General features: G+C 49.8%; 8 protein-coding genes across 8 annotated transcripts; 5 read left to right on the forward strand and 3 right to left on the reverse strand.

Moving 5' to 3' along the window:
- Nucleotides 1–328: 328 nt before the first annotated feature.
- M436DRAFT_86129 (NAD(P)-binding protein) lies at nt 329–1,432 on the forward strand (the record flags this gene model as incomplete). The annotated part of the gene is made up of 1 exon (XM_013567514.1): nt 329–1,432. The coding sequence occupies one exon, from the start codon at nt 329–331 to the stop codon at nt 1,430–1,432; it is 1,104 nt and encodes a 367-aa protein (XP_013422968.1).
- A 204-nt stretch (nt 1,433–1,636) lies between these two features.
- Nucleotides 1,637–3,505, reverse strand: M436DRAFT_57774 (lipase 2; the record flags this gene model as incomplete). Its single annotated transcript, XM_013567458.1, has 3 exons — nt 1,637–1,845; nt 1,900–2,126; nt 2,178–3,505. 3 exons carry the CDS (start codon nt 3,503–3,505, stop codon nt 1,637–1,639), a joined length of 1,764 nt encoding a protein of 587 aa, XP_013422912.1.
- Nucleotides 3,506–5,652: 2,147 nt separating this feature from the next.
- Nucleotides 5,653–7,017, forward strand: M436DRAFT_86131 (glycoside hydrolase; the record flags this gene model as incomplete). Its single annotated transcript, XM_013567515.1, has 1 exon — nt 5,653–7,017. The coding sequence occupies one exon, from the start codon at nt 5,653–5,655 to the stop codon at nt 7,015–7,017; it is 1,365 nt and encodes a 454-aa protein (XP_013422969.1).
- Nucleotides 7,018–7,647: 630 nt separating this feature from the next.
- Nucleotides 7,648–9,697, forward strand: M436DRAFT_57763 (FAD/NAD(P)-binding domain-containing protein; the record flags this gene model as incomplete). Its single annotated transcript, XM_013567456.1, has 2 exons — nt 7,648–8,249; nt 8,299–9,697. The coding sequence occupies 2 exons, from the start codon at nt 7,648–7,650 to the stop codon at nt 9,695–9,697; spliced, it is 2,001 nt and encodes a 666-aa protein (XP_013422910.1).
- Nucleotides 9,698–9,881: 184 nt separating this feature from the next.
- M436DRAFT_86133 (uncharacterized protein) lies at nt 9,882–10,248 on the reverse strand (the record flags this gene model as incomplete). The annotated part of the gene is made up of 3 exons (XM_013567516.1): nt 9,882–9,904; nt 9,961–10,101; nt 10,176–10,248. The coding sequence occupies 3 exons, from the start codon at nt 10,246–10,248 to the stop codon at nt 9,882–9,884; spliced, it is 237 nt and encodes a 78-aa protein (XP_013422970.1).
- Nucleotides 10,249–10,598: 350 nt separating this feature from the next.
- On the forward strand, nt 10,599–11,476 carry M436DRAFT_57695 (NAD(P)-binding protein; the record flags this gene model as incomplete). The annotated part of the gene is made up of 2 exons (XM_013567446.1): nt 10,599–11,384; nt 11,444–11,476. The coding sequence occupies 2 exons, from the start codon at nt 10,599–10,601 to the stop codon at nt 11,474–11,476; spliced, it is 819 nt and encodes a 272-aa protein (XP_013422900.1).
- A 790-nt stretch (nt 11,477–12,266) lies between these two features.
- M436DRAFT_76682 (uncharacterized protein) lies at nt 12,267–13,454 on the forward strand (the record flags this gene model as incomplete). The annotated part of the gene is made up of 1 exon (XM_013567517.1): nt 12,267–13,454. One exon carries the CDS (start codon nt 12,267–12,269, stop codon nt 13,452–13,454), a length of 1,188 nt encoding a protein of 395 aa, XP_013422971.1.
- Nucleotides 13,455–14,539: 1,085 nt separating this feature from the next.
- Nucleotides 14,540–16,342, reverse strand: M436DRAFT_67885 (uncharacterized protein; the record flags this gene model as incomplete). The annotated part of the gene is made up of 3 exons (XM_013567479.1): nt 14,540–16,020; nt 16,059–16,224; nt 16,325–16,342. 3 exons carry the CDS (start codon nt 16,340–16,342, stop codon nt 14,540–14,542), a joined length of 1,665 nt encoding a protein of 554 aa, XP_013422933.1.
- Nucleotides 16,343–16,801: the final 459 nt, after the last annotated feature.

Raw genomic sequence — 16,801 nt, forward strand, 5'->3', positions numbered from 1 at the left:
CCGCGGGAAAGCCAAGATTTGTTGAGAACACCGCATCATCATGCTTGATCAAGACTTCTGGCCGCTCCCTGTAGCTTAGCACTCTGAGCATTCCCCTTCGGATGACAGGGTTTCAGACATCCGACGCGATCCCGTGTATCCGATGCATTCGACATAGCAACTACAGCTCCCGAGTCCTGCTTGGTAATCTTCAATTCTTGCTACTGATTTCATAGAAATATTTGACAAATCCTGGATAACTACATCCAAGAATTTCTACTAGCCTCTAACGAGTTCGACTCTTGCTCTCAAGACGCTTTGGACACCAAAACGGATCTCAAACATCAACATGGCGCCCATCGGCGTTGGAATCATCGGCCTCTCCGCCCCTGGAGCATGGTCATGGGGAGTAAGCGCTCACCTCCCTTACCTCAAAGACACCACAAAATACAAAATCACCGGCATCTGCAACTCATCTCTGGAATCCTCGCAAAAAGCAGTCGACGGCCACAAACTCACAGATGCCAAAGCCTATGGTTCTGTCGCAGATATGGCAGCGAGCTCCGACGTGGACCTTGTCGTTTGTTGCGTTCGAGTCGATCGCCATTACGACGCCATTAAACCCGCCATTGAAGCTGGAAAGGACTGCTTTGTGGAGTGGCCATTGGCGTCCAACTCTGAACAAGCTAAGGAGTTGCTGCAGCTTGCTGAGCGCAAGGGTGTCAAGACTATGATTGGTCTGCAAGGTCAGATGAATCCTGTCATCAGCCGCGTCAAACAAATCATTGAGAAGGACAAATCCATCGGTCGTGTTGTCAGTTCGCAGATCAACTTCGCAGGCATGCTTGGCGGCAGAGACTCGACCGAAGCAGTTGAATATCTCAATTCTTCTGAGATTGGTGGTAATATGTTGGTTATTCCCTTCGGACACTTGTACGATGCTGTGAGCTATGCTCTCGGCGAACTTCAGGATGTTTCTTCGACACTGTCTATCCAGCATCCCGATGTTCCGATCAAATCTAGCGATGGCTCAGAGGTCTTGAGAACGATCAAGCGTACGGCTGCTGATCATATCACCATGTCTGGTCTTCTCGCAGATGGAGCACATTCTTCAGCGGTGGTTACTGGTGGCCAGCCATTGCTGGATGAGCCAGCTCTACTATGGAAGGTTGAAGGAGACAAAGGCGTCATTGAAGTCCGTGGCAAAGAGAGTTTTGCTCTCAGTATGTCACTGGATATCAAGATTAGATTGCAGCTGTTCGAGACTGGAGAGGTCAAGGAAGTCGAACTTACTGAAGACAAGCCGGGACCTCCGGGCAATGTCAAACGTTTATATGACGCTTTCGCTGATGGTCAATACTATCCTGACTGGAAATGGGCTGTGAAGCGTCATGCTTGGGTAGATGCGCTCTACAAGTCAAGCGAATCGGGCAAGCGTGTGTCTTATGCCTGATGACAACCACAACAAGTTTCACAAGCCTCGCATCCACGGGAATCAGTACGAACATCATATGTAGCATTTCCGAGCTCTCAGTCTTGGTATAGACCATACTATTCTAAGCTCAGCGCGACATCATACTCTCGATGATATAGCTGCATTAACCCTGCCAATGTCCGCTCAGTAACAGTTCGGGCAGTCATACTCGAATCAATCCATTTATAGATTACCGAGATCGCCGTTATAAGTGCTACCACAAGCAACAATACCAGTACAATTGGTACCTTTACGTGCCATGATGAGCTCCTCCCAGTAGCTCACACCCTCAGCACGCACAGTATCCGGGAAAGAGCTGGAAGATGTATTCTGCTGGAAGTAATAGTACTCGGGCTCATCTGCATCAACAGCAACCCAAGGCTCTGCTGGCACTGTGGATTTTGTCAGCAAAGCAATCTGTATCTGGAGTAAGATAGTCAACTTACCACCGAGATGCATATTTGGATCACCGTAGTTGACAAAGCTGATCCACATACGGCACATTTGCTTGGCTAGAACAAGAAGCGACTCGCGCTCTGGTCCGCCTAGTGGGTTGGGACCACCATTTTGAGGGTAGCCAAGACCTTCTGTGTTGTAGAAGACGAAAGCTACCTCTTGGAAATGCACTGCTCCGGTGAGGTAAGAGAGACCGTTGACGATGGCATCGAAGATGCTGTAAATCAAGGTAAGAAGATGTCTACATGATTGAGGCATAAATACTCACTAGGTGTAGGACTTTGCGCCATGTCTTGCCCACCAGTGTGCGGTCAAACGTCTTGCAGCATTCATACTCATGTCCTGAGCGATGGCGTTACTGCGCTTGTATTGAAGTCCAATAGTAGAGTTCGGTCGACCGTAAAGGGTATCAGGCACACCAATAGCCGGGATATCAGGATACAAGATGGCAATATCGTGAGCAGTAGCATTGTCGTAGCCAGACCTCACAATGTAGTCCATGATCTGTTGGGTTGTGTTGATGTGTTGAGGTCCAAATCCAACACCCTCAGCCTCGTTGACACCGATGATGTATGGGACCTTGAGGAAATCACCCTTCTCTAATGCCTGTGATGCAGTCTGTGTGAACCAATCTCCGTCGACAACAGGGCCATAGCGAGCTGCTCTCGTGACAGTGGAGTTGATGACAGCATTGAGCTGTTCAACGGGTACTTTGCGAAGACATTCAAGTACAGAACCACGACCATTGCATCCTGTGGCTCGGCTGATATTTGCAATCACAGGCTCCCAGTCATCAACATCGAAGTCAGGACTGGGGCTGACGGGGGCTCCTGACTCAGCAATAGCTCCATGGAAGAGGTTGTCGTCCCTTCCGTTGTATGCCAGTAGTTGTGCTCCAACACTAGTTCCGCCTGAAGATTCACCTTGGATAGTGACGCGGCCTGGATCACCTCCAAAGGCAGCGATATTCTCCTGGATCCATCTAAGAGCAAGGCGCTGATCTCTGAAGCCGTTCATGGTCTGCCCTGTTTCTTGAATCTCGCGTCCGTAGAGGAAGCCCCATGAAGATAGACGGTAGTTGATACTGACAGCAATGATTGGCATTCCTGCTTCGGCGGATTGTTGGACGATGAAGGACTGGTTGTATCGGTGGTCTCCACTACCGCCCATCACAAGACCTCCGCCATGGATCCAGACAAGTACAGGGAGTTTCTCGCATGAACCGGCTGGCTTGATCACGTTGAGAGTCAGACAATCTTCACTGACATAGTTGCCTTGGCTCCAGGTATCTTTCCCATAGCCAATACATTCTGGGCTATACTCAGTGGCGTTCTTAGTTCCAGACCAGGTTCCGTTGAGTGATTGAGGGACGCGGAAGCGTAGTTCGCCAACAGGAGGTTGACTGTATGGCATTCCAAGGAAGTTGTCGGTGCCGTATGCAGCTGCGTAGTAGCCAGTGTAAGTACCATTCTTGACGTGCGCGGTAGGTACAGAACCTCCTTTGCCAGAATGGTGATTGTCGTTTCTCTTGGTGACTGCGGCACATGCAGCATTGAAGAGCACGAAGCTGCTCGTGAAGACCTTAATGTTGACCATTTTCAGAAAATATGACCTCTGGCTCGGATTGGGTTTGCGTCATGAGCGAGAGCCGCATTCTTATAGCTCTCATGCTCAACATGGGTACCTCTACAGGTCAATGCCCCGCCTTCTATCTGAGGGTCTCGTGGTACTCTTCCAATGGAGCTGCCCCGCTTCCGAGACGAGGTATCCTTGAGTTGTGCCGTGGTATAGCGATGATCAGGCGGGACAGACACTTACATTTCGCATTCAAATCAGCTTCCAAGCAACTGCCGCCGTGCTGTGTGTGATTCAAAGCTGCATGACAAGGAAAGAGCGAGTCGTGCGGGCATCGGGGCCGAAAACCCCGCCATCGTCTACCCCGCCAAACATGCACTCCGCACACAGATCAACAGAGTGCATATACATACCTTGGCGGAGGCTTATACAGATGTTGCCAGCGTGACGTTCAAGATTGACGTTGGAAGGTCTGATGCGGTCCCGGCTAAATCTTGTCGGCCGTCGTCGGCCGCATCTACGATGCTAGAAAGATGTGCTGCAGACTGCCAGCACCATACCGTATGATGCATCAATGTGGGGAAGGACGAGAGATGCAAAGGCTGGCTTAGATTGTGACTGCGGAACCCGACCGCTTTCTCCATGTCACATTCTCCAGGCAACTCCGCAATGACTCCCTCTCCCTTCGGCAGCCTCGGCGTTCTCACACCAAGTCTGGCTTTTTGTTAACACTGAACAAATTCAAGGCTCGATTCGCTAACATCGGGGCTTACATCGTCTCCGTTGAGTGTTAGGTTCACCCTCACTGCTTCCGTAAACTGCTTTTCGGTCTGATCATGGTGATTTGGCCAATATGTACAGTATTTGCCGTATGGGGACCTTCGTGGGCATATTCCATATTGCAACTACTCATTCGACAGTCTGAGTTTCTCCTGAAGAAACCAGCAGTCAGCACATAACGAGCAATCGGAGGGAGTCATCCACACAAGATTGAGAAATTCGAGTTCTAGCCGAACCCTAGCAGCCGTCACTCTGCTCGACATGTCAATATGGGTTCTCTCGGCGAATCTCAAGTATGGCTGTCAAAGCATGAGCGGAGCTTTTGTCTTGATGGATGTGGTGAGAGTGGTTCAAATTAATGTTCTGCTAGCTGAGACAGTTGTCTAGGATACATAGTCCTTCGGTATATTTAGCGTGACTGTCGAGTTCAGCAGGTTCAAGAGCGAGGAAACAAATTGAACCCAATTCTTTCTCCTCAACTGAAGGCTCTGGTATGCATTCGCAAACATATGCTCTCTTTTGAGTACACTCGACACGACATCGATATTGATGATATTTGTTTGCCATCCCCACAACTACTTACTGATGTGAGTATCGGTCTGTATCCTGCCAAGTGGAATCGTTGTCGTGTACGTGCATGAATATTCGGGCCGTGATAGTCTGATGAAGATCCTGTCTAAACCATCGACAATTCGACGAGAGAAAGAGAGGGCATGCGATGTGGTCGTCACACCGTCGGTCACTATGCTGCTCACTTCAAGGTCCGTTGGTTTGCATTGACTCCGGTCCGTATTTCCTTTCTCAAAGGAGTACAGAAATTCTGGCTCCGTATCAGATTAGGAAGGCATGTCGTCGAAGCGAACCTCGGCCTTTCCGAAACACCCGCAAAGTTAGCCCTTGGCGCGTTTCAACCCCTTCTTCTGCAACACTTTTCCAGCCCTCGCTTCTCGACCGACACAATCTCGACCACATATCATAAGATGGTCACGCTGGTCTTTATAAGCTCATGCAACAATACGGCCGAATACATATAGCCCCTCACAATGGTATGCGTTCTTCCACGAGTCACGGCAGAGAAACCCTCGTTTAGGCTCTGTCTGCTTGACTACAACTCGACTCCTGCATGCCACGATGTCGAATCTGGCAATCTGCCCTTGAAGATCATCGCGGAACACGACTATCTAAGCATTTAGGGCTTTGTGGAGAAACAAGTCTGTGGTCATTGATGCGGAGAAGTATACATTACTGTGAAATTTTATATTTGCCCTTTGATATTGTCTTTGCTTGCCGTGTCGGAACCTCTTATATATAGACGTAGCTGCGTCTTCATTCCGTTTGTGAGTCTCAAGCAACGTTCTGTCTTCCATCCTCATTTCCTTGATTGAGCTATGAAATATTCTCCCTTCCTCACCCTGGCAGCTGCTGGAGCTGCCTTTGCACAGTCGACCGTTCCAGCGTACGGACAGTGTGGTGGTCAAGGCCATACTGGATCTTCTGTTTGTGTTTCTGGTCATCACTGCGAGAAAAACAATGACTGGTACTCTCAATGCGTACCAGGTTCAGTGTCAAGCGCCCCTACCACTATCAAGATATCGACTTCGAAAGCTCCTGTCTCGTCTCCAACTACTGCGATTACCAAACCACCTGTTACTGCGTCCAAAACCACTTCGACTTCGAAGGTCGCAACCACCACCGCAGCAGCTAGTGGCTCCTTCCCTACAACCTCAGGCACAAAATTCGTCATCGACGGCAAGCCAGGCTACTATGCAGGCACAAACTCCTACTGGATTGGTTTTCTAACCAACAACTCCGATATCGACCTTGTGATGCAACATCTTGCTAGCTCAGGTCTCAAGATCCTGCGCGTCTGGGGTTTCAACGATGTAACAACCACCCCTACCGATGGAACAGTATACTTCCAATCCTTCGCCAATGGAGAAGCAACCATCAATACCGGTGCCAATGGCCTTCAACGCTTGGACTATGTCGTCAAGAGTGCCGAAGCCCATGGTATCAAGCTCATCATCAATTTCGTGAACAACTGGACCGACTACGGTGGCATGGCAGCTTACTTTTCGTACGCTAATATCAAAACCAATGCCCAATGGTACAACAGCACCAAGGCTCAGACTCAATACCAGGAATATATCAAAGCAGTTGTGACGCGCTATATCAACAGCCCAGCAATTTTTGCCTGGGAGCTTGCCAACGAGCCCCGCTGCACAGGCTGTGATCTTTCCACCCTCAAAACCTGGGTCATCAACACTTCAAAGTACATCAAGAGCATCGATGCCAAGCACATGGTCACAACAGGAGAAGAAGGCTTCGGACCCATCGCTGGTGATGATGGAAGTTACCCTTACCAACTCTCGGCCGGTGGAAGCAACTTCACTGCAAATTGTGAGGTCCCCACTATTGACTTTTGTACTTACCACCTCTACCCAGAATCATGGTCTGTGACGCCCACGCTCGAATGGGGCACTCAATGGATCAAGGCACATGCTAAAGCCTGTTCTGCAGTTGGAAAGCCATGCTTACTGGAGGAATTTGGAGCAAGTAACAACTGTACTATTGAGAGTAGTTGGCAAGCTACTGCATTGACAGCTGCTGGTACTGGAGCAGATTTGTTCTGGCAGTATGGAGACACACTGAGTTATGGAAAGACTTCGCAAGATGGGAACACTGCATACTACGGAGACGAGCTGTATGACTGTCTGGTCACTAAGCATATCAAGGCTATTGACAGTTTGTAGATGGTGGTAGTTCCTTCTTTTTTTGTTTTTGCTCAGAGGAAGATGAAAGTCATCGCGATATCAAGCCCACGTCATTTTGAAGATTTTTCACGGCAGCATTTTGCCTCCCAAGAAATTAGCAAGTCGCAGTAAGCACACTGAAAGATAACAAGCTTCAACTCACGATTCAAGAAGCTCGAGAGAGAAGGATAAATATTGACTTGGAGGCGGTAGATCCGGATCAGATAAGATGAGATGTGGATCCTTCATGATTTGACTGGGTCGATTGCTACGTCACGATCCGATTAAGCCGCCCATTTTCGCGTTGACCTTGGACTGAGTTGTTTCGTAAACTCAACGACAAGACATTGACTCGTCATCTCTACTCGACAGCCTTTGAATAGGCGTGTTCGATTTGTGTTTACTCTTTTTATCCACTGTTAAGCTTGTCGTCTCTCAAGTTATAGCCTCAATAAGCTTCTCCCTCTCTCCTGGTCAACTCGTCGCATCACGGCCACGATGCAACCGCTTCGTCAATTGAGCGGTCGCACTGGGATGCAGATGCGCCGCTCCATCATCCAGGCATGCCGCTCACAACAATTTACTCGCTCCCTGGTCAATGGCCCAGTGCGTCGTGAATTGCTGCAACGCATGCCGGCGCCAGCATCCCTCGCAAGATCCGCCATCATCCCTCAACTCAACCACGTCCGTCGTCAAAGCACAAACACCGACCCTCCGCCAAAGTCTCCCGCTGCCACTCCTGTACAACGATCTCGTGTCCTCCGTTTCCTCTGGCGAGGCTTCACCTTGCTCGGTGTCTTTGTCGTCATTTCTGGTGTCCTGGTCGTCGCCTTCTTCGCTTTCGATGCAACCACATACAAGGAAAACGCCGATACCGTCGATATCTCTGTCTCTGAACTTGCTCTGAACCCTAGAAGAGGCGGCCCCAAGAACCTGCCCATCGCTGAACACCTTCTTGACGACGATGAATCGCCCGAGAAGAAGGCTCAGAAGCACAAGCCCAAGCTCGTCATTCTCGGTACTGGTTGGGGTAGTGTTGCTCTTCTCAAGCAGCTCAACCCTGATGACTACCACGTCACTGTTGTCTCTCCGTCCAACTACTTTCTGTTCACTCCCATGCTTCCCTCTGCCACTGTTGGTACTCTGGAATTGAGATCGCTTGTCGAGCCTGTCCGTAGAATTATTTCTCGCGTCAAGGGTCATTTCCTCAAGGCTACCGCTGAAGATGTCGAGTAAGTCATCCCAGCAACTACTATCCTACTCCCGCTGACTATGTGGTAGCTTCTCCAACAAGCTCGTCGAAGTCTCCGCAATCAACCCCGATGGCTCCAAACAAAACTTCTACCTCCCCTATGACAAGCTCATCATCGGTGTTGGCTCCATGACTAACCCTCACGGTGTCAAGGGTCTCGAATACTGCAACTTCCTCAAGGATATCACCGATGCTCGTCTGATCCGCAACCAAATCGTCCGCAACCTCGAAGCCGCTTCCCTACCTTCCACACCCGACGAGGAAAGACGTCGTCTGCTCTCATTCGTCGTCTGCGGAGGCGGTCCCACTGGTGTTGAGTTCGCTGCCGAGTTGTTCGACATGCTCAACGAAGATCTGTGCAACTACTACCCTCGCATTCTGAGAAACGAAATCTCCGTCCACGTCATCCAAAGCAGAGGTCACATTCTCAACACCTACGACGAGACCCTCTCCAAATACGCCGAAGCTCGCTTTGCAAAAGACGCTGTTGATATCTTGACCAACTCGCGTGTCAAGGAGGTGCAAAAGGACAAGATTCTCTTCACTCAAAAGGATGAAAACGGCAAGACTGTGACCAAGGAAATTCCCATGGGTTTCTGCTTGTGGTCTACTGGTGTTGCTCAGACCGAATTCTCCAAGAAGTTGGCTGAAAAGCTTGGTGAAAACCAGACCAACCGTCACGCTCTTGAGACAGATACCCACCTTCGTCTTGTTGGTGCTCCTCTTGGTGATGTCTATGCCATTGGTGACTGCTCGACTGTCCAGAACAACGTCTCGGATCACATTGTATCATTCCTGCGTACCGTTGCTTGGGAGAAGGGCAAGGACCCCGAGAAGATGCTTATCGGTTACGGTGACTGGAGAGGTGTCGCCAAGCGTGTCAAGCAACGTTTCCCTCAAGCTGCCGAGCACTTGAAGCGTCTGGACAAGCTTTTCGAACAGTACGACAAGGACAAGAGTGGAACTCTGGATTTCAGCGAACTTCAGGAGCTCCTTAAGCAGATTGACGGCAAGATGACATCGCTGCCTGCCACCGCACAGCGTGCCAACCAGCAGGGTATCTATCTAGGTCGCAAGCTCAACAAACTTTCGCAAGCTGCACCTGGTATGGAGCTCAACCAACTCGACTATGGTGATATCGACGATGCCGTCTACAAGACTTTCTCATACACCAACATGGGCAGTCTGGCTTACGTTGGCAATGCTGCCATTTTCGACTTTGGCGGCATGAACTTTGCTGGTGGATTGGTAGCAGTCTACCTGTGGCGTGCCGTTTACTTTTCACAAAGTGTCAGTCTCCGTACTAGAATTCTTCTTGCCATGGATTGGACCAAGAGAGCGCTTTTCGGAAGAGGTAAGCAAATGATGAAACTTCAGAGACGTAAGAATAATGTACTAACGAGCAAAACAGATCTTATGAACTTCTAGAGCAGACATATAGATAGCGATGATGCTCATATAATTGAATTACTTGTTTCTCAAATACATATAGCTTTTTCCAGACTTCTTTCGGTTATATTTTCAGGTCGACATCTTGATCTCTTGATCGCCTAGAGTGCGCAACATGACCAGTGCTTCAAATGCAACCAGTGTTCAATGTCACGCTACACGTTCAAGAAGACTTCTCTACAGAACCTTTTATGCAACACATCAGCAACACTTTCGTCAAGTCTACGGCGGTTTACACATACCATCCTCGTTTCCAGCATCGTAGGGCTGGCCAGCTTCTCCCTCACCAAGCTTTCCTGATACGGGTTCAGTGCCAGATTGAGATGTACCGGTGGCAGTGTCTTGCGGTGCTGAGCCACCTGCAATCTGACTGGATCCGCCTCCTGGATTCGAATGTCAGTATCATCTACAATAAGAGTATAGCTGTATAAGCCGGCACTGGACGGAACTGGCTGACCTTTGTTCTGTGTAGAGTTGTCTGAACTGAGGTAGCTTGTGGCAGTGGCTGCTGCGCTCTTGACGGACTCCATGATTGGATCAGATCAATTGTCGTTCGTAATATCGAGTGTGGTTAAAGTGTCTATCTTGCCATGTCCATGTTATCTCTCGGTCCATCGGCAAAGGACGGCGCGAGTGGAGCTTTGCCCCACCTCTCCCCCGAGCTCGCCATCGCCGACGACTATTGCGATAACAGACCCTTTCTTTCTTCCTTCTCAAAGTCGATTGTTTGTTTTCTTGTAGTCTCTAGATTTGGAGTCACCGTCGCATGTTGTTCCGCCATATCGCTCGCCCACTACGAACAGCCTCTACCCTCGTCTCCTCGACACGCTCCACCTCGATTGCATACCCCGCATCTGCTCACCACCTCCTCCTCCGCACAATGTCAACAGCAATGAGCAAGCGCCTCGAAGGCAAGACTGTTCTTGTCACCGGCGCCTCCTCTGGCATCGGCAAAAGCACCGCTTTGGAATTCGCCCGCACAGCACCCAAGAATCTCAAAATCATCATCACCGCACGCCGCCTGGAAGCCCTCGAGCAATTGAAGTCCGACATTGAAAAAGAAGCTGGCTCTGGCGTCAAAGTTTTGCCTGTAAAGCTCGACATTGCCAATCCCCAAGAAGTCCGCGAGTTCGTGGGCAAGCTGCCTGAAGAATTCAAGGATATCAATGTTCTGGTGAATAATGCAGGTTTGGTCAAGGGTGTGGCCAAAGCACCGGAGATTGCAGAGGAAGATATGAATACCATGTTTGCTACAAACGTCACTGGGCTTATCAACATGACTCAAGCTATTCTGCCTATTTTCCTCGCTCGCAAGGGAGATTTGCCAGGTGCTGGCGATATCATCAATGTTGGCAGTATCGCTGGCCGCGAACCCTATCCTGGCGGCAGCATTTACTGCGCCACCAAAGCCGCTGTGCGCAGTTTCACTGATTCTTTGCGCAAAGAGTTGATTGCTACTCGCATCAGAGTGATCGAAATCGATCCCGGACAAGTCGAGACCGAGTTTTCGGTGGTGAGGTTCTATGGCGATAAGAGCAAGGCTGATAAGGTATATGAGGGGTGTGAACCTCTGACGCCCGAGGATATCGCAGAGGTTGTGGTGTTTGCAGCCGGCAGGAGGGAGAATGTTGTGGTGGCTGATACGTTGGTGTTCCCTAACCATCAGGTGAGTTTCTGGTTTCTCTTCTCTTTTGCTTTTCAGTTGCTGATGTTTGAGGGGGGAAGGCTGCTGCTACGGTCATGCACAGGAAGTCTTAGAGCAAAGAACCCTCGCTGCGTTGATTGGATATATGTGTCTGACTGGATATACAATAGGCTGGTGCTGGAGGAAGCAACTCGTACAAGCGCCCTGCTCAACCCAAAATCTAGTTTTGATGGATACGACCGCTTATATGGAAAAACCAAGAAACAACATTCAGGACTCGCTCGTCTGTATCTTTCAATTGGTAGTAAACCAAAAATCCATCTTATCGACATTGCCCTGAGCCTTGGGTGAGAGCAGCATTGGGTTCAAATCCCTCTCTCGTCAAGCCGTGCTTTTCGTTCCAATCACGACTCATGATCGTTGTATACGACATGCTCTTACATTGATCCCGATGAAATATCTATTATCGCTTGAGACTGATGATTATAAGTGGTTGCTCGACCATTTTCTCGGTTTTATGGCGATTTGGAAGTGTTGAGAGTGTTCATGTAGAGAGCAAATTGACTAGGTGCCGGCTGTCGTGGGTTCAAATCTCACTCTCGTCGACCACGCTTTCCGTTCGAGCTTCTCATACGGCATGAACACACTACATATCGTTCGTTGATGCGACAACTATTGACCATGATAACAAATACTTTGTAACAGATTAGCCGTATTTGTGTTACATGTCGACATCTCTATGCGTTTTTATAGCAAGTGTATTTATCCAACAGGGTCACTCCGAGAGCACGGAGATAACGGCAACAAGAAGAAAAAACGTCACAGCTTTCACATGCCAATTGTATCTTTCTACTGACATTTTCCTTCCTCCAACAATCGTTTTCTCACCAACCATATACAAACATGGCAGACCCATCAACACCGCTAACAGTACTCTGCAACATCTGCCACAGCGCACCACCCAAATACACCTGCCCCCGCGACGCCGTCCGCACCTGCAGCCTCGCCTGCTCCCAATCCCACAAACGACGCGCCGCCTGCACCGGCATCCGCGACCCAGCCGCCTACGTCCCAAAATCCTCTCTTCAAACCTCCTCAGGCATTGATCGAGACTACAATTTTCTCAGCGGACTCGAACGTAATATCGATCGCGCCGACAAAGACACCTCTGAGCGAGGGGTTGCGCTGGATGGGAAAGGCAAAGCGGTGTTCCAGAAAAGATGGCATGATAACGGTGCGTTGGGGAGGTATTTGAAGGATAATGGGATTGTGGTGCATAAAGCTCCGATTGGAATGGCCAGGCAAAAGGCGAATCAGACGAGGTTTATTGCGAAGAGCAAGAGGATTGTGTGGAGTGTGGAGTGGGTTGTGAATGGTGAGAAGAAGGTGGTTGAGGTGGATGAGAGCAGGACTTTGGAGGAGGCGTACAGGGAGTTGATGGTGGAGAAGGAGCGGGAGAGCAAGAAGAGGAAGAGGATGCAAGATGATGCGGCTTCAAAAGCGCAGAAGCAGAAGGTGCACGAAGAAAAACTAGAGGTTGAGGAGACGACGGTGGAAGCTGCGACAACGAGATCGGAAACCGCTCCAGATTCAGAAGGCGCAACAAGCACTGCCTCTACAGCCGCACCTTCCACAGACGAAGCAAAGACGACAGACGCTCCTCAAGAACAACAACCATTCGAAGCCGCTTCATCACCACAAGAAACCACCCACTTCTACCTTCACAAACCACACACCTCATCAACCAACACAGTCCTCATACCTCTCTCTCCAACCTCCACCCTAACGTCCTCCCTCACTCAAAACCACGTCCTCGAGTTTCCCACGATATACGCCTTTACCACCACCGCAAACGCCCCAGAGTCAACAGATCCGTTGCCGACAGGCTTCATCACTGTCCAGCAATACACCCAAAACATCACAGACGATGATAAAGAATTACAAGGGTTAATGTCGTCTATACCAAAAGAACAGAGGAAAATCACTTTGAATGGATGCATTCTCGGTGGTGAGGAAGAGAAGAGGCAACAGGTGGATGAGAAAGAGGTGCTTGAGATGTTACAACGAGATGCTGATGCCTTGAAGCAGTAAGCGATTCTAACATTCTGCCTCCATCTCTTGTGGCCATGATGGTGACTCTACACTATCTGAATGCATGGTGTCTTCGTCCCGGACACGTGTAGCCAAGGAAACACTTCAAGCCGGCCTATCTCTATGGATTATATTCTGTTACAGAAAGCCTTTATGCATTTCTATGGTTAATTCGACCTGTATTTTGTTCACGAGGGAAATGCTATGTGATACCTTAAGTGCCTAAATTAAGACCTTCTGGAATCGGCGCATAACGAGGTTAAAAGGGTCGATCAAAAACATGGTACCGCTCTAGTTTGAAGACATGATGGCGAGGTGTTGTGAGGTGTTTGTAGACGGGTCCAAGAAGACAGGCAGTGGATGTTATGCAGAAAGGGGAAACAATTTTGATGTCCAGTGAAAGTGATCGGATATTCAGTGAAAGTAAAAGCTTCTCCTGAGAAGATATTCAAAAGCAAGAGTGAAAGAATCGTGTGAATCGAAGTCTTGAACTAGAACCCCGCTCCCGACTTCTGACCATTGCTCAAATAGAACTCTCCATTACCAATGTACTGTCTCCGGCCTTGATATACCCAGTTGCTGAAGTAAGAAGGGGTCTGTGGATTCGTTCTAACTTGTTGAGGCTTGATGGTCTGGTTAGACAGATGCAAGCGTAGTCTTGACCTTACGTTCAGCCTTCCTCTCCTGTGGTCATAAGGAGTAAGTTCATAGTATCTGAATGCACGATGGCTTCATCAAACACACGTGTGTCCAAGGAAACACGTCAAGCTAACCTATCTCCAGCCCGGGCCATTTTGAGTACAAGGTCTGTGAAACTCAGCGGAGAGACTATGCAGAGTATTCTATTACGCTATCTAGGCGGCAGTGCCGAGCGGTGTACCAATACTGTATAGATCTGCAATTGACAGCCTTTCGTCTTCAGCTCCTCCGCCGCTTCAATCACTATTCGTGCAACCAACCGCTGCAACCTTGTTTTTCTCTCTCCTTCGGCCTGCGCTTCTTAGTTTCCAACACCAAGTACAAACTCTCCATTCCTCAGCAAACGAGGATCGCATCAGAACAGTATCCGGAGAGACTCAAACCTTCTAGTTACGACGTCTTTGGGTCATCGAAGAAGGACTGCGGGCTTCGAGTGAGACGGAGTGATCTCCTGGAACTTGTGCACTGTGCTCACGGCCAGGGTTTGGACGAACTCTAGTAGGAAGAATAGCTGAACGCATCTCCACGTTATCAATACGGTCTGTCAACCCCACAACATCACCAAACTCCGGGATACCCTGCTCAAGGGGTGGAAGGAGCTGCGCGGGAGCCGAGGTAGCAGTTGCATCTGGAGGAGTGGTTGAAGGACGCAAACGTCCCATGAAGATATCCCATATAGGCGTACGGGACTTTCGAGAGACTCGCTGACTTTTTCCGAGACCAACTTCCGCGGTAGATGTAGCTTGCGACAGGGAACCAGGCTCAGGTGGAGTTGAGCCTCGCCTGGTCGAGCTGCGGCCCAAGGATTTGAATTTACGACTGACTTCACGACTGGCGTTACGAACGCGGTTGATAACACCCTTTCCAGAAGATCCAGAAGGCGATGATGACGGATCATTGTGGCCTTGCGCTCTGTTCTCGACTGGCGTGGACATACGGTTGTCTTCCAGCGTGACTGTATCACGCGCTGCGTCGCCTCCGAAATCGCTAGCCACTGTGAGAGGCCTGACATGTCCTGGAGAAGCGCTGCCAGATGTAGTGTTGACTTGACCTCTATCAGAGGCCTCACCGCCGTGCAATACCTCAGTATCAGTAGTCTCTTGAGCATGTGAGGATGTAGATGACGTATCGTTGTAGCCTTGCTCTCTGTTTTCCACTGGGGATGATGATCGATACTCCGGCAATGTGACCACATCGTATGCTGCATCGCCCCCGAGATCGTCGACATCCGAATCAGACTCCTCAGCAATGCGCGCCGCCTCGGCCATCTCTTGAGCATGGTTCGAACGATCGAACACCTCTTGTCTATCGAAGTCGCCTGGTGAGGGATTGAGGAGCCACAAAGTGTGCTCATCAACGACCTTTAGGCATTGGTGTGGACCGACATCCTCGGTGTTGTCGACGTTGGGGCAGGGCATATCGGCGTCGTGTTTGTCCCATGTCCACTTCCATTTGTCTCCCGCATCGCCTTTCTCAGATCTAGGACCAGGTCGGCGATGCTGGGTCATCACAAAGCACTTTGGTACTCGCTTGGGGTCACGCTGCGCCAGACGACGCACACAGGTGTGCATGATTTCTAGCCACGTAATGGCCACCTCGCCTCGAGCCTGGCCCACTTTGGGCGCTCGGGAGTAGTCGCCCGGTTCTGTGAACACATTCCTCAGGTAGTCGCCCAGTATTGACTCCTGTATCCGTACAAGACCATTGACATTGATGATCACATAGGCTTCACGCACGCTTGCGTTGTTTGGCAAGAGGTAGCCGTCGTCTACTTGTTCGATCTCGGCACCAGATGGCGTGATAGGGGCTTCTGTCTCTGTCGAAGCTTCTCCAGCTCCAGATGCAACAGTCGCCTGGTCATGAGTACCTGCGGAAGTACAGAAAGAATAGAACAGCTTCTCTCACCACTCATCCATTCTTCTCGTTCCTGTCTACCTATCACCCGTCTCTCTTCTTGACCCTCTGTATCTCTGCGCCTCCTGATTCCTTCTTCCTTCCCTACTGCCCCTTCTGCTTTCTGTTCACATTGCTCTCTGGTCAATACATCACTCTCATATTCGTATGCACGGAGCTATCACATATATCACGAGCTGACAAATATCCCCCTGGTGGACGTATGTCACAGCACAAGCTTGAGCCGCTTGCTTCAGTGACACCAAGTTCAAATTTACCACTCCTGAACTTTTCATGTCTCGTCCGGCCCCTGAAATTCATTCAGCGGTGATATTTGAACAGAAGATTACACCCTTCACCACGGCCGGTGGGGCGTATATCGTGGAGGAGAGTGAAACTTTGATCACAGAGTTTATCAGGATATGCACGAGACCGAAGCCAGTAGCGATATCAATGTTAAGGAGCTTTACAAGCTACAGCAACACTTGGAAGCTATCAGATTGATTGCCGCAGCGCACGCCGACACAATCCAGGCTCACGAACAGGCCCAAAGTGAGATAATCAGAAAACTCCAAAGGCGCGATAGGCAGGTCGACGAGCCCTACGTGGATCTTGAATATCTTCGAACCGAGCACAAGGCATATCTCACGTCAAGCGTGAGACTCGAGGACCAGCTGCATATAGCCACACTTGACGGAGAATCTCTTCCTTCACTTTTGCTCTGCGGTTGCGACGCCAACGACCTTCACTTCCAC

Source organism: Aureobasidium namibiae, assembly GCF_000721765.1.
Source record: "Aureobasidium namibiae CBS 147.97 unplaced genomic scaffold scaffold_25, whole genome shotgun sequence".
NCBI lineage: Eukaryota > Fungi > Ascomycota > Dothideomycetes > Dothideales > Saccotheciaceae > Aureobasidium > Aureobasidium namibiae.